At 41.4% G+C, this 23,090-nt stretch overlaps 1 protein-coding gene across 5 annotated transcripts in view; it reads right to left on the bottom strand.

Annotated features, from left to right (window-relative positions):
- Positions 1–16,406, bottom strand: part of LOC133422945 (NACHT, LRR and PYD domains-containing protein 14-like) — a 471,822-nt gene extending 455,416 nt beyond the window's left edge. For 3 of the 5 annotated variants that reach the window (XM_061713002.1, XM_061713005.1, XM_061713004.1), the window contains exons 1-8: positions 16,334–16,406; positions 16,060–16,246; positions 14,039–14,158; positions 10,899–11,018; positions 9,584–9,819; positions 7,705–9,496; positions 7,112–7,288; positions 683–856 (exon numbers count right to left, since the gene is read on the bottom strand). In XM_061713002.1, the coding sequence (XP_061568986.1) occupies positions 683–856; positions 7,112–7,288; positions 7,705–9,496; positions 9,584–9,819; positions 10,899–11,018; positions 14,039–14,158; positions 16,060–16,208 (2,768 nt within the window). In that variant the 5' untranslated portion in view covers positions 16,209–16,246; positions 16,334–16,406. The remainder of the gene's footprint in view (positions 1–682; positions 857–7,111; positions 7,289–7,704; positions 9,497–9,583; positions 9,820–10,898; positions 11,019–14,038; positions 14,159–16,059; positions 16,247–16,333) is intronic. The other 2 variants (XM_061713007.1, XM_061713008.1) reach the window with 2 other exon arrangements.
- Between the last annotated feature and the right edge of the window lie 6,684 nt (positions 16,407–23,090).

Genomic DNA, 23,090 nt, shown 5'->3' on the forward strand with positions numbered 1-23,090 from the left:
GTTTAAAATAGGTATAAGATGCCATAATAGGTCCCCTTTAAAGTCTGATGAAAGATTCTAGCAAAAACCTTTACTGAATAATGAATCTGTGCTGATTTAATTCTGATAACATAATAACGAACATATTTATTATTTATGCACCGAAATGAAAATTTGTGGCTGAAACCGAAAATAATAATAAACCGAATAATACCGAACAATGGTTCTTCGCAATTTTTAATTTATTTTGCCAATTTTTTCACCATTGCATAAGTCAAATAAATGTGCAGTGAAATACCCGCCAGTCACAATTTGTCTTACTGTACTTATTGTATTTTTGTATTGTATTTTTTATTTTTTTTCTCATAATCCTTTTTCATTTTCTCCCGTTCAAATTCAATTAATCGGGTTGCGGTGGGGCGGGGCTGATCTCTGCAATTTGGGAGGGAGAAATAAACTTCTGGATATGTTTAATTAAATTAATTATACTATATTAAGGGAACTGAGTGTTACAGAGTCACTAGAAAGTCTTTCTAGAAGTTTGTAGGTGTTTTCAGGAATTATCTCCTGCAGCCGTCTGTATGACGGAGAACCTGAAGATGTCTCTGACTGAACACACTCCTTAGTTTCATCTGTGTTTGTGGAGGATCTGTTTGGACGGACTTTTTAAAGCATCTACGATGTTTTAAATCTGTAAACTGACCTCAGAGTCTCCAGTCTGCAGTCTGGACTCTCCAGGAAACCACACAGATGTTTCACTCCTGAATCCTGCAGCTTGTTCAGACTCAGGTCCAGATGTTCCAGATGGGAGGGGTTGGACTTCAGAGCTGAGCCCAGAGAAGAACAGGTGATCTTTGACAAACCGCAGTCCTGCAATCTGAACAAAAAGAAAGTTCTTCAAATATCAACTTTGTCATCAGGTTCATGTGGGTCATCACTGGTATCTGGACTAAAACCGGGTTTAAAGTTCTATTATATCCATGATGTTGGTTCCTGGTTGTTCCTCTGACATGTTCACCTTTTAATGAACATCCTGGAGTTTTCTGCTAGAATTGAATAGAATAGAGAATGTCATTTGTACAGGTTAAAAACAGCTACATAGGAAGTATTGTGCATGTTCTGAGTGAGAGAGTGGGGGTTCCCTCCTTGGTGTCCGGAGCCAACAGCCTTACAGTAGCTGGTAGAAGCTGTTGTAGAAGCTCTGTAGGTGCTGATGCTCAGGTTGTAGCCCCCCCACTGGAACAGACCATGGAGGGTGGCGTCGGTCCCTGAGGGGGCTCTGTGCTGGTTGTCAGTCTGCACACCTTCCAGTCATCTTCAGGATTCTCTCTGTTTTCTATCTTCTATCTTCTTTTTGTATGTCTTTATGTTTTGTTCAAATAAAGGACTTTGCTGCCCTCTGTAACCTTTGGTTCTCCTGCTTTTGGGTTCTGTAATCTCACCTCATTACAAAACCTGCAGCTGTTTTAAAACTAGTTCAGCCTCAGGAAACTGCAGACTACAAACACAAGAAAGTACAAAGTACTTATCAAACATGTACTCTGACCTGATGTACTGGGACTTCAGACCCGTGGCACTCACTTCAGTTGCCATGAAGAGTCTGGAGAAGCTGGTCCTCCGACAGCTCAACTCTGTGCTGCCAGACACCGTTGACCTCTTCAGTTTGCCTACCGCTCCAACAGATCAGTAGACGATGCGGTGGCATTGGCACTTCACTCAATTCTGCAACACCTGAGGCCTCATGTACAAAACGTGCGGCGCACAAAAAACATGTGTACGCCACTTTCTATGCTCACGGTCGGATGTTCAAAAAGTGATTTGAATGTGGAAAGTTGCGGTCTTTCACGCACAAATCATGTCTGGTGTACGCACTTTTCTGAGGTTTTGTCCGTTGGCGACACTCACTGGTGATGATGCAGTGAAGTCCAGAATATGAGGAAACGTGACGTCAACAATAAGTTCATGACCACAGTCACCACATTACCAGAGAGATGTCCGACCTGTCAGCAGCTCCAGCTGAAAGCATCATGTTGGTCTGAAACGGAGCAGCTGGTCCAGTAAAGGTTTCACACACGCGTAAAACTCATTATATATATATAAAAATCTGAGTCCCTTTAGGGGCTCCGTAGAGTGGCCCGGCACTCATTTGTCATTTGTCCTCAGTCACTCTCCAGTTGTTGCAGTGGGTGACTAGGGAGTGTCTACCGCGACTGCAGCACCAGCAGCACCAGAGTCCTGACTGACGCTGTGCTTCAAACACAGAGGGACACGATCGGCGCTATTATATTATAAGTCTGATATGTATGACATGAATCTGGCTTCATTTCACCACCTCACCGCCTGCGTCGCCAGTTCCCCATATCTTAAGACTGTTCCTACGGGAGGGTCAGGGTTGGCGTAGAGATACGCACATTTTTCGGTTAGTTTTTTCTTTTTAAATCCCAACCTTTGCGTAGAAGGTGGCTTGCGCATCTTTCAAGCCCTGTTTTGTGTGCAAGCAAGCTTTATAAATGAGGCCCCCTGGTTCTGAACCTGGACAGAACTCGATATCAAGTTAAACTAGAAAATCTCAGGAAATTTTGATATGGGCATGCTCTACTGCCCATTCGTCCCCTCTTGCTGCTTTGGATTGGGGTTTACGGTTGTATTGCATTCATTCCTGTGCTCCCAATAGTTATTAATGGGGCGCGCTTTCTGGCGTGTTGAAGAATAATATAAAATCCAGTTCAGAAGTTCGCTGTGGTGTAGTGAGTTTTATTCAGTAAGCCGACGGTGAGCAGACCTACGCAGAGCGTGTCTGGGTTGGTGTGCTGACCACAAATGGTTTGAAATCATTACTTTTATACAGTAAGTTCAAGGCACAAAAGGCAGGAATAAGCCAAAGGTGAGAGACAAAAAGCAATTTACAGTCAGCTGTGATCTGTGGCCAATCCTGTTGATGTAAGTAGAGCGAGTCAGATCCTTACTAAAATGAAATATATCTCAAAGTATTTGGGAGAGCAAATCATCTCCACTTATTAAAACCAGTTCCTCTATATATATATATATATGTCTATTTCCCACAAATTTATCAGTGTTCCAAACACTTCTTATGGACCTCAAGTCCTGCATATGCTATAAGTCCCACTGGACTGTTCTCTTGGTACCCAGACTAACCATGGCACTCTGGCCATTCTCTCGTTAATGTTACCCGAGATATTAAATCTTTTTAGAAGAGCGAGTCAAATTCTAAGGCAGGAGAAGCAAAACATTCTCACAACACAATCAAATTCAAGTGTTATGAAACTGCAAGCATTCCTAAACATCTCTACAAAGTAACCTTCTCAATAACCCCTGCTCACAACCACACAGCGAACTTACCCAAAATTTCAGGATGACGTCAACAATTCTCTGGCACTCCAATTCACAGATTTTCGACGACAACCCAGCAACAATAATTTGGGATTTTTAAAAGGACCCCTTACCTCTGAATAATTTGGAAAGAAGTCACTGGTGTGTCGTTGGTCTGGAAAAAGGAGTTTCCATCGAAGGTCTATTGTCATCCGGGTCACAGCACCAAATTGTTGAAGAATAATATAAAATCCAGTTCAGAAGTCCGCTGTGGTGTAGTGAGTTTTATTCGGTAAGCCGGCGGTGAGCAGACCTACGCAGAGCGTGTCTGGGTCGGTGTGCTGACCACGAATGGTTTGAAATCATGACTTTTATACAGTAAGTTCAAGGCACAAAAGGCAGGAATAAACCAAAGGTGAGAGACAAAAAGCAATTTACAGTCAGCTGTGATCTGCGGCCAAATGCCGTCCTTGGGCATTCGGCATGAATATCATTCAGTTGGAAACTACCCCATAGGGTGTTCTCGTTATCCAAGTCTGTGGCCAAATGAGTTGGTATTAACATATCAGTCAGTCAGGAACTTCGTCATATGGCATTCCCGTGGTTCAAGTCTGTGGTGAGGCCACTTCAAATGTGTGAGCCCTGCAGGGGGTAGGAAGCTGGATCTGTATGGAGCTAGAACAGTCTCATAATTCACAAATGCACAGGACAAGTTTTACAAATGCACAGACCGATTTGCAAATACACACACCGTTTCACACGTGCACAGAACAATTCACACATGCGTAGGACAAGATATACAGATGTATTTTTGATGCACACACAAATATAACCTGATTTACAAATGTTTTTTTGTCTGTGAGCTGCGCTGGATTTGTGTGTGAGTTTTGAGACTCCTGACGTGACTAGATCCACAAATATGTTTTTTTTTAACACGGAAGGATCTGCAACCAATCAGATTTCTTCCTTTGTTCCAGCCAATCATAAGAGCGCACCCCACGTGCATGGGAAGCTGCAGCCGTGATGATGCTGTTCGGGGTTTAGTCCACCGATCATCAAACATCTGAGCTGGATACAGAGGTTCTTCGGTTATCAGTCGACTGATACCGACTTTACTCCAGATATTTCGGTAAATTAATCTCCTGACATGCGCTGCTGCTCCACCTGGCCGCTGCTGCTCGTCCCCGTCAGGTAGCGCAGCAGCTCTCTGCATCTGTCTAGTTCTGAGCTGAATCAGCGGGACAGTAATACGTCGTGAAACCAAACGGAGCAAATATATAAAAATCTCTGCTGTTTTTCATCATCAGTTGCTGCATCGGCAGGACTTGGAGTGCAGTCTCCTGATGGCTCTGGTTGATCAGCCCCACAAACCATCTCCGATCGCACTGTTTTATTTACCGGGATCACAAGAAAATCAGAACAGTGATCTCCTCTCCATCCTGTTTATTTATCTTTTATCTCCTGTTGCTGTTTATTTATCTTTACTCCACCAACTCGAAATATTAATCACTTTTCTAAGCGAACGGCGCTAACGCAGCTCAAACAGCAGGTGTATCGCCCCTTTAATCTGATTGGTTTAGAGTAAATCGTGTTTTATCCACTGCTCTGCGTCCCCCACGTGGGGTGCGCTCTTATGATTGGCTGGAACAAAGGAAGACATCTGATTGGTTGCAGATCGTTCCGTGTTAAAAAAAACATATTTGTGGATCTAGTCACGTCAAGGGAGTCTCAAAACTCACACACAAATCCAGCGCAGCTCACAGACAAAAAAACATTTGTAAATCAGGTTATATTTGTGTGTGCATCAAAAATACATTTGTATATCTTGTCCTACGCACGTGTGAATTGTTCTGTGCACGTGTGAAACGGTGTGTGTATTTGCAAATCAGTCTGTGCATTTGTAAAACTTATCCTGTGCACGTGTGAAACGGTGTGTGTATTTGCAAATCGGTCTGTGCATTTGTAAAACTTGTCCTGTGCATTTGTCAATTATGAGACTGTTCTAGCTCCATAGATCTGGGCCCTGCAGGAGGTAGGAAGCTGGAGCTTCACGTCACAATGGTGGGACAAAGCCTCAACAGCGTCTAGCGTCCCCATGGTAACGCTTTTGACTGAGAAAAGTAATTCCCATCGAGGCACAATGGAGACGCATCTAAAGATGTATGCTATGTGTGGGTGAACATTCCGGTTCAGGCTACGTTAACGGATAGGTTTTTTTTTCACCATGGTAAAAAACCCCATCTGAATGAATGGCATGGATTTTGACATAAAATTTCCTTAAATCACAGCTTCATAAAATTTGAATATGTGGAAAGTCCACAGCGTGCCGAGTTGGGTAACATTCATACGATGTCTTTACGATAACCTGTTGCCTAGCAACAAGCGTCCAAAGTCAAATGCAAATCTTTTTTAAATTGAAAGTTAAATATCGCAAAAACCGTAATACATAGCATGATGAGGTTGTACGGTCCTTTAGTGCCAATCGGGCCGAGTGTTTGTAAATTTGAATGATGTCTCTACAATAAAGTTTAGCCGAGCAATAAGCGTCCAGATTTTCGCGTTTTTTTTTGCTTTTTGGCATGTAGCGTTGCCACGGTAACACTTTTGACTGAGAAAAGTAATACCCATTGAGCCAACGATGTATGCCATGCATGGGTGCACGTTGCGGTTCGGGCTGTATTAACGGACGAAGAAAGCGTGCGGAATAAGAAGAAGAAGAAAAGGGAAACCTTTCTGTATACTATTATATCGCCTTCATTTTCATGTTTTTTCCCATATTTTTGGGCGTGCTTTATTTTTTTGGGATTTTTTTTCCACATCAGAGCGGGGTCATGCTGTACACCCGCTGGTGCGCAGTGGGACTTTTGCGACTTTAGCTTGTTAGCAAAATGCTAGCAACATTGCCCTTTGGGCCATTCTGGACGATTGCAATATGGTCATGCCATTACTTGGCATGCCCATAATAAGAAAAGGGCAACCTTTTCTGTATACTAATATATCGCCTTAATTTTTCAAGTTTTTCCGGCCGTGTTTTATCTTTTGGGGATTTTTTCTTTCTACATCAGAGCGGGGTCATGCTGTACATCCGCTGGTGCGCAGTGGGACTTTTGCGACTTTAGCTTGTTAGCAAAATGCTAGCAACATTGCCCTTCGGGCCATTCTGGACGATTGCAATATGGTCATGCCGCTACATGGCATGCCCATAAAAATGAGAGTGAAGAAGCTTTAAGCGGTGACGCTTTTTTTTTTTATCTCGGCGTTGCTGAAAAGTCAGCGACAGAGCGCCTGGTAGATCTGGTCGTTCCTTTTCACCCGTCTAGATCCCTTTTTAATTCTCTCCTCAGCCACCAGGTTTATGAACATCTGCACCTCAGAGTTGGATCACCAAACAGACTTTTGCGCTGCCATTTCCTGTCGAATAAAATGAAGAAGCCGCGAGTCGCTCTTTCGCTGATCTCCGCCTCCTGACTCAAACGTCTGACGGCCCCCCGACCAATCGGTGGCCTGTAGTGTGAAGACAATAGATTCCGCCGACTCAGCTGCTTAGAACCTCGGCAGAATAGATACAGAAGACACGCCACCTGCCTCGGCCCGTAGTGGAGAAGTGCAAAACTGAGGTGTGGCAAGTCGAGTCGCGGTGAGTAGGTAATAGTGTAAAAGCGCCATTAGAAAAGCAGAAGTAAAATGTGCAATAAATCTTTCACCTACCTGGTAAATGTACTATATTTAACGGTGAATGCAAAAAAAAAAAAAAAAAAGTATGTAGTTTTGGAGGATGTGGAAACATCTCCAGTGGACTGACCTCAGAGTCTCCAGTCTACAGTTTGGACTCTCCAGTCCACCAGACAGAAGCTTCACTCCTGAACCCTGCAGGTCCTGGTTCCGACTCAGGTCCAGTTCTGTCAGATGGGAGGGGTTGGACTTCAGAGCGGACACAACAACTTCACAGTGAGTCTTTGAGAGTTCACAGCCAACAAATCTGTGATGAGAGAAAATATGATGTCAGTTATAATAAAGTCTGATTTAAAGCCAGACTGACACACAGGAGTTACAGGACGGTGCAGGAGTTACTAGAATTAAAGTCACGTACCAAGTACAACCATGTCCACATAAAACTATTGTAGGTTTACAACTCTGAGCCGTTTAAACTTGTAAATTTCTTCAATAAACTCTGTTACTTTCTCCGTTACATAGATTCATCTCTGAGCAGCAAAAATAGCAACTAGATCAAGTGTTTAAAACATGAACCTCTGGTTGAGGTGACTTGAGGTGACCCAGAATAAAACAAACACATCTGACTTCAAAAGTTTTCTTCAAAGTTTTTTTCAAGATCAAAACAAGATTTGAAGAACTGAACTGCTAACTGATGGTGTTCTTGATCCCATCTGTACTCACCGAGCCTTTCTGCAGTTCCTCACAGCTGGAATCAGTCTCCGTCCACCCCTTGGTGTTGTCTTGTACTTGTCCAGGTCCAATTCATCCAGAACCTCCTCCGACATCTGCAGCATGTAGGCCAGAGCTGAACACTGGATCTCAGAGAGATACTGCTCTGATCTGTTCTCTGACTTCAGGAACTCTAGGATCTTCTGGTGAACTGAGAGGTCGTTCATCTCCATCAGACACTGGAACATGTTGATGCTTCTGTCAGGAGAGATTTTATCAGTGTTCATCTGCTTCAGGTTGTTGATGACTCTCTGGATGGTTTCTGGATCGTTCTCCGTCAGGTTCAGCAGAACTCCTAACAGTCTCTGGTTGGACTCCACAGAAAGACCATGAAGGAAGCGGACAAACAGGTCCAGGTGGCCATTTTTACTCTCCAGGGATTTCTCCATGACTCTCTTCAGGAAGTCATCCAGAGATGAGTGTCTGTATTTTCCTCCCAGGAAGTTCTCCAGCACATCTGTGTTTCTGGTGGAGCAACAGTGGAACACGTAGACTGCAGCCAGGAACTCCTGGATGCTCAGATGAACAAAGCAGTAGACAGGTTTCTGGAAGATCTCACACTCTCTCCTGAAGATCTGGGTACAAACTCCTGAGTACACCGAGGCCTCTGGGACATCAAGACCACACTGCTCCAGGTCTTCTTGGTAGAACATGATGTTTCCTTTCTCCAGATGTTGAAACGCCAGCCTCCCCAGCTTCAGGAGAAGGTCCCTGTCAGCCTCCGTCAGCTCCTGTGGACTCGTCTCATGTCCCTCCTGGTACTTGTTCTTCTTCCTCTTCGTCTGGACCAACAGGAAGTGGGAGAACATGTCAGTCAGGGTCTTGGGCAGCTCTCCTCTCTGCTCTGTGGTCAACATGTGGTCCAGAACTGTAGCAGTGATCCAGCAGAAGACCGGGAGTTTACACATGATGTGGAGGGTTCTGGATGTCTTCATGTGGGAGACGATGCTGCTGGACCGCTCTTCATCCCTGAACCTCCTCCTGAAGTATTCCTCCTTCTGGCCGTCGGTGAAGCCTCGTACTTCTGTCACCCTGTCCACGTGTTTCTGAGGGATCTGATTGGCTGCTGCAGGTCTGGAAGTGATCCAGATGAGAGCTGAGGGAAGCAGGTTCCCCTGGATGAGGTTGGTCAGCAGCACGTTGACCGATGAGCTCTGTGTGACGTCAGACACGACCGGACCGTTGTTGAAGTCCAGTGAACGTCTGCTTTCATCCATGCCGTCAAAGATGAACAACGGTTTCCCGGCAGCCAGCTGCTCTGCTGTGAGCTTCTGTAACGATGGATGGAAAACCTGGATCAGCCTGAGAAGACTGAACTGCTCATCTCTGATCAGGTTTAGCTCCCTGAACGAGAGCAGAATCACCACGGTGACGTCTTGGTTCTCCGAGCCCTCGGCCCAGTCCAGAGAGAACTTCTGAACCAAGTAGGTTTTCCCAACGCCAGCGACGCCGTTGGTCAGAACCACTCTGATGTCTCCACGTTGGCCAGGTAAGGCTTTAAAGATGTCCTGGCACCTGATTGGAGCGTCATGGAGGCTCTTCATCCTGGAAGCTGTCTCCAGCTGCCTCACCTCATGTTGGGTATCAACCTCTTCACTCAGTCCCTCTGTGATGAAGAGCTCCGTGTAGATCCTGTTGAGGGGGGTTCTACTTCCAGTTTCATCAATTCCTTCAGTCACATGTTCACATCTGCTCCTCAGACTGGTCTTGTGTTCATCTAGGACCTCCTGCAGACCAGCATCTGCTGAAAGACAAGAAGAACTCTGAAACTACAGAACAAAAGTCTTTCCAGTTGTCAGAAATGAGTCCATCCGCAGACAGATGTTCTTACCTCGTACAGTTCTGCTCTGACTGGCTGTCTGCAGTCCAGCTCTGGTTCTGGATCTTTTTCCACACTGGGGACAGGAGGATGATCCTGGTGGAGCAGACTGGTCCCAGTATGAGCTCATGCAGCGTCTGCAGAACCAGTGTCCACAGCTGCTAGAGACTGGATCTTTCAGGACGTCCCGACACAAAGGACAGCAGGACGGCTGCTCCTCCACACCAACTCCTCTCCTCTTCCTCCCTCTGTGAACACATGTCTTCATCACTAAAGTCATTTATGACTGTTGTAGAAAAACATCCAGATGAGTCAACAGTGTCCAGAAGCTCAGATGGTCTCAGAGAGTAAAAGTCCGGCTGCTTTTCTGTTTGAATTCAGCCTCCAGACGGGAATATAAAAGTCTGATTTTTGAGTTTGTACATTCCTCCCCTTTAATCAATAAAGAAGAAACTGCAGTTTTTCCTTGTCTTGGTTTTTGAAGCCTCATAAAGGATGGATTTTCCATCTTCTGCCACTTGGACCGTGATCTGACAAAAGCACCTGGGGCTTTGTTAAGGTACAACTGATCTGATTGAGCATTTGAGATTCCTACTTTATCTTCTTCCCAACGATTCTGAATAGAGTAATAATTGAGCAATGTTTTAATTGGTATACCAAAAGCAACAGAGAGTTTTCTTATTGCAAATTGTAAATTTGCATTAGCATTCCCATCAGGTTTTAACCGTGTAAACTGTCTTGTGTGAGGATTGCTGGCTCTACACACGTCCAACAGACCATCCTCATTCTTAAAGTGCTCAATGGAAGATTTATGACACAATGAAAGATACCTAAGGAATCACTGATATGAAAATTCAAGACACTGAACCTATATACACTGCTTTGATTATGGATGCCTGTACCCATGACTGCTTTGTTCTTTGAATTTTTGTTGTGTTTTGCATTACGTGTGCATCTATTTCTGACATGGAAATGTAGAGTTCAGTGTAAAATGTTGTTGTTTTTGTATAACACAAAACTACAATAAAAATTAAAGTATATTAAAAAAAAGTTATGTTTATTTAAAAAGTACATGCACGTTAAGAGAGTTCTGAGTGAGCAGCTGGCGGTGGCAGGACGGCTGCCAACGTGAATGTTGGACTCATTAAACCTTTATTATGTATATCTATGTATATCTTTATTATGTATATCCATGGTTACGTTAGTAACAGAGAATTTTAGTAGAAAAAGTGATGTTTGAAGAAACTAAAACATCAAATAAACCACCATGGACAGAAAATATAAAGTCATGATGAGTCATAGAATCAGTTAACAACAGTTGTCTTACTTTGTGTCTGAGGGTCCAGGTTTTTTACTGAAGTTTAGAGGATAATCTTTGGACCAGTCACTCTTCATAGACAGACAGATGGATCCTGGAGACTCTGGTCTCTGACTGCGGTACGGACCTCTGCAAACACAAATTCACATCAGTCACTGATAATATTGATGATGACCACTGAAGAAGATCTACAGCAGGGTCTCCAACTCTGGTCCTGAAAGCCACAGTCCTGCATGTGTTAGATGTTTCCTGCTTCAGGATTGCCCACCCCTGATCTTGTCTGTATCCAGTCCTGGAGCAGATTACTGCTTTCCTCTCCTCCTGACATCAGAGCTCATGTTTCCTCTGCAGGAATCTTCCACAGGGATGAGGGATCTTACTGCTACTACTACTACTACTGTCATTCAGCAGACACTTTTATCCAAAGCAACTTACATCTGAGAGAACAACTCAAGGAACTACCTGAAATCCCTTGGTGTCACTTTAACCAAACAACTAACTCGATTCTACAAAACCAATTATGACCAGATCCATCTCCAGGTTAACAAAGATATAGAAATATGGTCAACCTTGCCATTATATCTTAGAATTTAAATTATAAAAATGAACATCTTACCAAGGCTACTATATTTTCTCCAGTGTCAAAATTTTCCTGTCAAAATTCCACAAGAAAATTCAAACTTTGGGATAAGATGATCTCTAGATTTATATGGAACGGCAAAAGGCCACAAATAAAATACTCAACATTACAACTGACCGAGGACAAAGGTGGTTTGGCACTCCCAAATTTAAAAGACTATTACCACGCAGCAACACTCAGACCAGTAATCAAATGGTGTAACAAAGACTATAGTGCAAAGTGGAAAGATATTGAGATGACAGTGAGATATTCCATCCAATCCCTAATTGGCAATCACCTCGTCTTCACACTAAATCACACAGAAAGCTTTAACTGAATTCTAAACAGGTACACCAGTTCTTTACTCCGATTCCTCATCATTTCATTTCTTATGTTACAAGACGAATGAATCATGTTAACTGTAAAGAAATCACAACACTGAATGTTCACAAATGTCAACTTTATTGTTAAAAAAAAAAAATAACATAAGTTGTATATAAATAACATGTACTACATGTGCACTATTGCTGGCTCAAGGAAGGACCGTGCATCTTCTGAAGGTGTCGTTGAACAGCTTCAGGTGCATTGCTTGGAAGATCTGAAACCATAAACAGAAAAGAATGTGTTACTAATCCGAGCTAAGCTTAATACTTACTCCATGCAAAGATCATACTTGTAGACAAATATAAATAACATAGAAAATTAAGGTCACTTACCGCTGACTCGTGTGCAGTTGTCGGGCCCGTGCTGTTGGAACTGATCCTTTTATGAGGGTAAGTGTCAATGAAAAACCTAATTTCTACTGCCCCTCGTTGTTGAAACAGCCACGCGATACGTTGCTTCGAAACAATGGCGGACGCTCTGGCCGGTTTCGGCGGAGTTAGTTGTGGGCGTGGTTTCAAGCAGCGGAGGCCGACCTATGGAAATCTGCTCCCGTCATGACTCACGATGGAAGCAGAATCTGAACGGCTCGTAGAAGTCACATGACACTGGATGGATCATCCGGATGGGGTGAACAGACACTGCAGAATTTGGTTGCTTTACTCCTTCTCTGTGTTGGCAGGGTCAGGGGAAACCACTTTATATATGTTAAAGCAAGAAAAAACATGTTTTTCATAATAGGTCCCCTTTAAGTGACCACAATTTTAGAAATTGGGGGAATAAAGGAATCACTGCGATGTGTACATTAATCAACAGTGGAAATATAATGAGTTTTCAACAGCTGAAATCAGGATATGGACTAGAAAACAGGGATCTGTTCAGATACCTTCAGCTGAGGGATTATTTAACAAAGACTATACAAAATGTGAAGCCCTTGAATGGAGTGCTTGATGTGATGATCCGGACATGCAGTGGGTCAGGGTTCAAGGAAATCTCGGCAACTGTACAGAGGCCTGAGAGACTCAGAAGCTTCCTCCAACATATACATCAAGGAGAAATGGGAGAAGGAACTGAATATTGTCATTACACCGGAGGAATGGCACAACATGTGTGAAACACAACGGACAACTACAAATTCAAGGGCGTGGAGAGAGTTTGTGTGGAAAAACTTAACACGGTATTTCATTACACCTAAAGTGAAGACTAAACCGACCGGATCACAGCAACCATGCTGGCGGTTATGTGGAAACAGAGAAACACTTCATACGCACATCTTTTGGGACTGATATAAACCTGATCTATTTTGGGAAAATGTAGACAGCACAGTTAAAAATATCTTGGGATACGCAATACCCAAGGAATTTAAAGTCATGTACCTAGGAAGTATAAATGATTGTGTCTTAGACAGAGATAGATATCTAGCTAAAATATTATTGATCACAAGCAAGAAGGCAATAACAAGAAACTGGTGCAAGACTGAAATCCCTAATATAAACCAGTGGCTAGAAATCATAAGAGAGATATTATGGAAAGAATGACCTATCAACTTAGACTGAATGGGGGATGTTTTTGTGGAAAAATGGAAAAAATTGATAATTTATGACACAATGAAAGACACCTAAGGAATCACTGATATGAAAATTCAAGATACTGAACCTATATACAATGCTTTCATGATGGATGCCTGTAGCCATTACTGCTTTGTTCTTTGAATTTTTGTTGTGTTTTGCATTACGTGTACATCTATTTCTGACATGGAAATGTAGAATTCAGTGTAAACTGTTGTTGTTATTGTATAACACAAAACTACAATAAAAATTAAAGTAAAAAAAAAAGAAGTTACTGTATGTTTATTTAAAAAGTACATGCACGTTAAAAGAGAGTTCTGAGTGAGCAGCTGGCGATGGCAGGACTGCTGCCAGCGTGAATGTTGGACTCATTAAACCTTTATTATGTATATCCATGGTTACGTTAGTAACAGAGAATAAAAGGTTTATCCATATAGAAGTAGAACAATGGTAGGTATGAAAGGATCAATTTTAGTAGAAAAAGTGATGTTTGAAGAAACTAAAACATCAAATAAACCACCATGGACAAAAAATATAAAGTCATGATGAGTCATAGAATCAGTTAACAACAGTTGTCTTACTTTGTGTCTGAGGGTCCAGGTTCTTTACTGAAGTTTAGAGGATCATCTTTGGACCAGTCACTCTTCATAGACAGACTGATGGATCCTGGAGACTCTGGTCTCTGACTGCGGTACCGACCTCTGCAAACACAAATTCACATCAGTCACTGATAATATTGATGATGACCACTGAAGAAGATCTACAGCAGGGTCTCCAACTCTGGTCCTAACAGCCACAGTCCTTCATGTGTTAGATGTTTCCTGCTTCAGGATTTTCCACCCCTGATCTCGTCTGTATCCAGTCCTGGAGCAGATTACTGCTTTCCTCTCCTCCTGACATCAGAGCTCATGTTTCCTCTGCAGGAACCTTCCACAGGGATGAGGGATCTTACTGCTACTACTACTACTACTACTACTACTACTACTACTACTACTACTACTACTACTACTATTACTACTGTCATTTAGCAGGCACTTTTATCCAAAGCGACTTACATCTGAGAGAACAACACAAGCACAAAATCAGTGCTGGTCAGACTGCTGCGAGTCCAGTTGGACACAGGTGCTGCAATACCAGTGCTGGAATATATATATCTTTTTTCTTTAAATAACAAAAGCTACGTCTAAGAAGACACCATATTGTCGTAAGTGCATGCATCTTACTAGATGCCGAAGTGCTCCTTAAAGACCTGAGTTTTTAGCTTGCTCTTAAAAGTGGGTACAGACCCTGCAGATCGGACAGAGTTTGGTAGGTCGTTCCACCATCGGGGAACAATAGAGGAGAAAAGTCTGGCTATGATTTCACGCCACATGGTGGTGGAAGCACCAGGCATCTTTCACTGGCTGAGCGGAGCTGTCGAGAGGGAGCGTAGCTCTGGATCAACTAGTGAAAGTATTGAGGAGCCGTTTGGGTAATTGTTTCGTAGCCAGAAGCAGAGCTTTGAACTTGATGCTGCAACTGGAAGCCAGTGCAGAGAGATTAGCAGCGGAGTGACATGAGCTCTCTTTGGGTTGGTTGAAAACCAGACGTGGTGCTGCATTCTGGGTAATCTGCAGAGGTTTAACTGAGCAGCAGGAAGGCCGACCAATACGTGACATGACCAGAACCTGAACCAAAAGCTGTGTTGTATGATCTGTCAGGTCTGATTTTGGTGATAATATAGATAGCGAACCGGCAAGACCGGGAAACCGAGGCAACATGGTCATTAAAGGTCAGCTGGCTGTCTAACATGACACCAAGATTCCTGGCAGAAGATGTGGGCACAAGTGTGGTGGAATCCAGCTGCTTATCTGAGGAGGTAAGGAGTGACTGGCTGGACAAACCATCAGCAGTATGAGGACTGAGGACAGACCAGCAAATCTTACCCGAGCTTGTTTGAAGACAGAGGGAAAGATGGCAGAAGTAAGAGAAGAGTTGATAATGTGGGTTATTTCCGGTTTGACTGTCGGTAAAATGTGCAGAATGTCGGTAGGGACAGGATCGAGAGGACAGGACGTTGGTTTTGAGCCGACTAGAAGTTTAGAGACTTCGTCCTCGTTTAGAGACCGGAAGGAGCAGAGATCTTAGGACATTCCTGCTTCCTGACCCTCTGAACATCTCAGTGATTCAAACTCAACACTTCCTTAATTGAACTGAAATTCTCGTGTTGATGACAAAATAAGATGAATCCATTTACAGTTTTTGTGCAGAGATTTAACATCAAACTGTCCTCCCTCCAAAACCTGTAAAATGTTGAAAAATAACTTGTTTTGTTAAAACCCTGTTTTAGTAGTTTTTAATGTCATCAATGAGTACTAGAGTCCTAAAACTGCTGCAGACTCTCCCGGAGAAATCTGGAGAGGTGGTTTCATCCTGAACCAAAGTCTGGTCTCTGAACCAGCAGGACCACATGGTTGAGGAACACAGAAGACTCCATGGTGGAAAAACAGGAACCAGAAGGAAAAAGTGATGTTTGAAGAACCTAAAACAACAAATAAACCACCATTGACAGAAAATATAAAGTATGATGAGTCATAGAATCAGTTAACAGCAGTTGTCTTACTTTGTGTCTGAGGGTCCAGGTTCTTTACTGAAGTTAAGAGGATAATCTTTGGACCAGTCACTCTTCATAGACAGACAGATGGATCCTGGAGACTCTGGTCTCTCCTCCTCTTCCTCCACACAATCATCCATCTTCTGGACTTCAGTCATTCAGAGACATGAACCACAAACACCGACCATCTTTGAATCTGTAGACAGAAACCTTTTTAGAACACGACTAAGTCATGAAATCAATTTAACAACTTTCCCTGAAGGACTTTGTCAAAAAGACAGACCTGAAGCTGAGTCTCCTCTAACCTGACGCCAACATTTCTGTCCAGGTGGGATCTGTGAAGCCGAGTATTCACCTGGAGAAGATATTTTCTGTTTCATTAAACACTCAAAGAAACACTGATGAAGTCATCCAGGAAACCACTTCTTCACTAACGTTACCTGCTTGTGTTCAGTTTTCTACACAAAAACATCAGTTTATTTTTCTGAGATCATAAAACAGTTTTCAGGAAACAGTTGGACTTCAGATGTTGGTTAGTTTAACCATGAATCCTACTTTGTTAGCTCAACGCTACCTTCCTTCGTTGTTCGGTGAACAAACCCCTGAACGACTCGCTGAGAAACAGAATTACAAAGAAACTTTGTGTTAAAGTCTCATCCAAGTCTCAGAGAGAAGAGTCTAAAGTTCTGAAGAAGATAGAAACTTGGAGCTTAAAAGAGTCTCAGTTACTGAAATAAATCAAACTTGTAGAATCTGTAAAACTCTTCTGAACATCAGCATCAAAAATGGTCCTTTCTGTTGAACCCGAAACATTTAAACCTGTTTATATCAAATACAGGATTTTCTTTTAATCATCAAAACAAAATGTGGGTGTAAAATTATTCTGTTTACGTTGTAGAGCTTTAAACAAACTAAGATTATTGTTGTTAAATTTATTCCTACAAATATTTTCTTCCAGATGAGATGTTAACACTTCCTACATCTGATTCAGTAAAGTTCAACTACATTTCCCATGATTCATTAGTGTCAGCATCGTTGATCCAGATACCCCAGTTTCAGAACCAGTGGTTCTGGAGTCTCAGTCTTCCCTGGATGTCTGACATTCACTCGTCTAACAAAAGCTGACAAACAACAACTTTAGTTGATTTTTCACCTGATTTGATCAGGTTTGTCTTGTTTCTCCTCTGATTCACATCTCTGCTGTCTGGCTATCAAACTTCCTCATAAACTCTAAAGTCTGGGCTGATGAGAATGAGGAAAAACAAGTATTTTACACACGCATGAATGCAAACACACACGCACACACACGTCAGAGGTTCATGGTGGGGAGGTGTGGTCGTCTGTGAGGAGGAAGAAGCTCCTGTTTTAATTCAAATATTAACAAATGTAACATCATCTAGAAACCCCCCCACCATGTTTATACCCCCCTGTGATGTCAGAAAATCATGTGACCCTTAAACCTGAAGTTAGCTGGATATCAGTTACCGCGTCCTAAAAAATGTCCCAACAACCTCCAGAAGTCTCTTTTCCTGTGTTTGATTAAACCTGATACAGGTACGTCTGAACCAGAGTCCTCAAGGACACATTTATCTAACCCCAAACTATTTACTTCTTCAGTTTCAGTCTCAGACACTTTAACAGTAGAAGAAAAAAGGAACAAAAACTCACCTGGTCTCCTCTGCTGCTCCGTCCACATCAATATGGAATCTGAATACTTTCAGGTGTTTTTCACCTGTGCAGAACTGCTCCTCCTCCTCCTCCTCCTCCTCCTCCCGCAGAAGAACTTGACACACATGGAGATGACGTCACGGAGCAGATAAAACAGGGTCGACAACTACGGCTGATGATTTTTATAGAACCTGCATCAGTTGTCAAAGAGCCACGTTTTGGATTCTGGGAGAAAGAACAAGAACAGAATCATCAGGAAAGAACCAGATTGACCTTAAGGTGGTTGGTTTTGCTGCTTGCAGATGTTCTCCAGAGCAGAGATGGCTGCAGGAGACGGCAGAGCCAGGACTGTTCAGCTGAGCAGCCGGTATTTTACATGTGGTGACGGAGCTCCGGTCCTTCTGGACCAGAGAGGAACCACAGACACAGAAGCTGCTGCTGAGGTGACCAGAACATCTGCTGATGCTGGACCTCATTTGAACTCTGACACCCCCATAGAAAATCCAGGGAGCAGCTGTTTCAGAAGTCACCACGTCAGTAAAAAGAGTCCACCCGTGTGAAATGTGTTGTCAGTATAAATACAGCTGCTCTGTGAAGGTCTCAAATGTGAGTTCATATTATTCTAAAGCATATACATTTAATTCAGTATGTATTTCATTGTTTCATGGATCCTGCCTTGAAGAACATCATGAAATAATTTCAACTGTCATGACAGTTTGTCCACAGACACAAAGTTATTTTCTGCAGCAAGTCAAGACAAATCGATCCCAGATAACGGATCGATGCAGAGCCAGAAGACAAACTAATTCAGGAGCGTTTAAGGGTTTTTGGATGATGTGAAAGACGACTGACGTCTTCATGTAGCTCCAGCACACGCATGGGCACTTCCTGAGTTGGTAAGGTGAGTGAAGGACAGGAGAAACGTCACAAACATGTCCAGAGCTGCTGAGAGAAGCTGTGAATCTGACTGAAGAAGCTTTGAGGAGAATCCTCCAACCCCAGCAGCTCCTGCAACAGTTGCACTTTTATCCTGCACAAACTGAATTCACCACATGTAAGTGTACGTCTGTGTATGTGACAAATACATCTTTAAACTTTATTTATGACCAGTTCTTCCTTCTGCTATTGTATACAGAACATTCAAAATGTTTAATACAACCTTAAATCAACAAAAGTTGTTAAAGCTGGAAGAAAATCTCACAAAAAAGAAATGAAATGTTCCAACAAAATCAGTTCATCCTCAAGTGTTCTGAGATTTTTCCAAAAACACATTTGTTTGTGTAAATGTATTTGTCTTGTAAAGATAAACTCATTTCAAATCAATGTTTTCAAAAACAGCTGCTAGTCCTGTGACCATAACGTGAGACTGCAGGCAGAACGATGAGAAAACGACTCTCAGTCCAGGTCGGGACGTCGCTGGACCTGTTTTAGGTCAATCATACGTTACAATTTACACGTTACTATTTCATGAAGTCGGATAAACTCTTAGACCAGCCAAATCATTCAGACTCAATCAGAAGCTGTTTTAACACGACCTGTAAGCTGAGTCTGCTTTTCACTTTTCCTTATCATTAATGTGATAATAATAATAATAATAATAATAATAATAATAATAATAATAATAATAATACTACATGTAAATCATTATACAGCCCCATAACAATCCATGGGGGTAATTTAAACAACACATAAACAACAGTAAACAACAACTTCAGTGGACTCACGTGCTGCTTAATCAAAGCAACAAAGGACAATAATCACGTCAACAATAACATGTTGCTAAATGGGCAGTTCAGTGACTGCACACAGGAAGAAAAGCGTTTTGCTCACCGTTTGAAGAGGAAGAGCATCCTCCCGTCTTCCATGGTGGTAAAGTGGTGAATGAGCCGTCGTAGAAACTCCCACTGGCCTTTAGGTCCTCGACAGCAACAGTCCATGTTTCTGTTTCTGACATCCCGCTGAAGATGCTGACGAGCCCAGAACCCTGCAAGAGTGCTGTCACTTTAGTCAAGTATTGCTACTAAAAACCCTCCATAACTGCACTAATAATGTTGCTACTTTACTGAGGAATCAACACACACGCCGTTATTTCCTTCATGACGTTGATGCTAATGTGCTGTAATGTGATAATAATCATGACCGTTACGTTGTATTTCCAGACCAGTTGTCTCATCTTGTACATTTAATATCAGTTCTGTGTCTATCTGAACTTATTGATTAATCTATGAACTCTACATTTAATATCAGTTCTGTGTCTATCTGAACTTATTGATTAATCTATGAACTCTACATTTAATATCAGTTCTGTGTCTTAACTTATTTATTCATCTATGAACTCTACATTTAATATCAGTTCTGTGTCTATCTGAACTTATTGATTCATCTACGAACTCTACATTTAATATCAGTTCTGTGTCTATCTGAACTTATTGATTCATCTATGAACTCTATTCCAGCAGTCCGGGCTCAGAGCTCTTTCCCGCCTTACGCGGTTGCTAGGCAACGAGCCCCACCGGCTGATTCCGTTAGGTTTACGTTTATCAACAATACAAACATAAAATCTAACCATAAACTCACACATTACACATTCACCCATCAAGTACACGATTATAACTCTCCATTCTTACCTGCAAACAGCAAGAAATATGTATTACTTATCCTCGTTACGCCGCACACGTCTTCACGTTCAAGTGTGTTCTCGTTCTCACAGTGTAATCCCGCGAGACTTCCATTGTCCCCAAACATAGTGCAGCGCCCTCTGCTGGTGAGAGTTGGACACTGCATCACCACATTTGTCGATAAACGAACCTTTTCCCATCAGACAACACCGACAATTGGAGATAAATGACAAACGCTGTATCTTAATATGTGTTTACGGCTATAACAACAAAGCAATGAATGTGAATTTCTATGCAAAATTAAGTCAACATATAAATGAATGGAAAACAACATATACTTCAGACAGAGTGATATTGGGTGGAGACCATAAGATTCATGGCTAGACAGAATACCTCACAGAAACTCTCAACCTGTATATAGTGACACTATATTGACTTTGTGTACAACAACACGGGTGATTGATTATTGGAGAACATTAAATCCAACATCTGTTCAATATACATGGTACCGTATAACTGCAGGAAACGGTCAATGTTCAAGACTAGATTACTGGTTGATTTCGTGTGAGTTATGCAATGATATCTCAAATTGTGAAATTTCAGCCGCTCCGCTCACAGACCATTGCATGATTAGTCTAACTTTATTAACATCTAAGCAACATCAGAATTCTCCAAATATTTGGAAGTTTAACAATGATTTACTACAGAATGTTGGATTTTGTGATCAAGTGAAATCTCTTATCATGGAGGTTGAAAATTTAGACATGTGCGATGTTAGTAAATGGGAATGGTTCAAGTTTAAGGCCAAACAAATTGCAATTGACACAGGCAAAAAAACTGTCACATTTAAGGAAACATAAGCAGAAGAATCTATTCGACAAAATGAATTCATTAACAAATAATACACAATTATCCTTAGACAACATTACTGAATTAAAGTTACTACAGACCCAGTTAGACGACATGTATACAGCAAAGGCAAATGGAGCTTATATTAGATCAAGAGCTAGATGGATCGAAAAGGGGGAAAAGAGTTCAGCATATTTCTTTGGACTGGAAAAACAAAGACACACTAAGAGAAAAATAAGTAAGCTTATGACAAATGACATTATATTAGAAGATCAGAAATTAATCCAGGATGAAATTTGTCTCTTTTATTGTAACTTATATAAATCTAAATTCTAATAATTCAGATTGTAACATTTTATTTGATAGCATCGATGAGGACAAAAAAAAGCTGGATATAGAAGACAAACATATACTTGAAGAATGATTAAATATAACAGAAGTTGAAAATGCATTAAAACAAATGAAAAACGGTAAATCACCAGGGATTGACGGTTTAACAATTGAATTCTTAAAACATTTCTGGGCGGATATTAAAGAGTTAATATTTAGAGCTTTTTTGGAATGTATTCAGAAAGGATGTTTGTCCCCAACTATGAAAACAGGTTTAATAACTTTGTTACCAAAACCATAAAAAAGATCTGTTGATGCTAGACAACTGGAGACCAATAACCTTACTATGCAACGATTACAAATTACTTGCTTTAGTTTATGCAAATCGCCTAAAGGTGATACTTGGAAAACTTGTAGAAGAATATCAATCAGCTTTTATAAAGGGAAGATATATTCACAACCATATTCGACTGATTCTGGATATGATTGATTACCAGTCATTTATTCAATCAGATAGTTTAGTGCTTTTCATAGATTTTTTCAAAGCATTCGACACCGTGGAACATGATTTTATGTTTACAGTGCTCAATAAATTCGGATTTGGAGAAGGGTTCTGCAAGGTTACTAAAATGTTTTATAATGATATCTACAGCTATATCTCCCTCAACCCTGGAATGACACCAAAAATTAATATCTTACGTGGAATTAAACAAGGCTGTCCTACTTCGCCCAAATTATTTATTTTATGTACACAAATGCTAGCATATCTAATTGTAAATCACACTCAAATTAAAGGAATTACCATTTTTGATTATGAATATAGAATAAGTCAATTTGCAGACGACACAGTAATCTTTCTAAAGGATAAATCTATAATTGAAAAAGCCCTAAATATAATATCAATCTTTTCTAAAGCTTCAGGTCTGTGCTTAAACGTGGAAAAAATGTGAAATACTACCTCTTCATCCTTGTGCTGAGATAAATATAAGCTCCATTCCTGTTAAAACGGAATTAAAATACCTAGGTTTAACAATGTCTAAAGACAGAAACAAGAGAGAAAAACAAAACATAGAAGAGAAAATAGATAGTATGAAAAAGTCTCTCAACCACTGGCTTATGAGAGATCTCTCTATTCTCGGAAGAATCCTACTGACAAAAGCAGAAGGCATATCAAAACTAGTATATCCTTGTCAATCTCTTTATGTTCCTCCTCAAATGATTAAAAAGGTAAATTCTGTCATTTTTAATTTTATCTGGAAAAATAAGACCCACTACCTTAAGAAATCTGTGATGGTTAAAGACTATAAAAATGGTGATTTTGAATCCATGATTGGTGTATTTAAAGTGAATTGGATAAAAGCTTACTTGGCTCAACCTGAGTCCATATGGTTCCACATACCAAATAATATTTTCCAAAATGTTGGAGGATTAGAATTTTTGTTGAGATGTGACTTTGAAATAACTAAACTGCCAATCAAATTGTCTAATTTCCACAAACAAGTACTGCTCTACTGGAAAATGATGTTCACCCACAATTTCACACCGCACAGCTCCACCTTGTGGAATAATAGAACC

The sequence above is a fragment of the Cololabis saira genome, chromosome 22 (assembly GCF_033807715.1).
Source record: "Cololabis saira isolate AMF1-May2022 chromosome 22, fColSai1.1, whole genome shotgun sequence".
NCBI classification, from domain to species: Eukaryota; Metazoa; Chordata; class Actinopteri; order Beloniformes; family Belonidae; genus Cololabis; species Cololabis saira.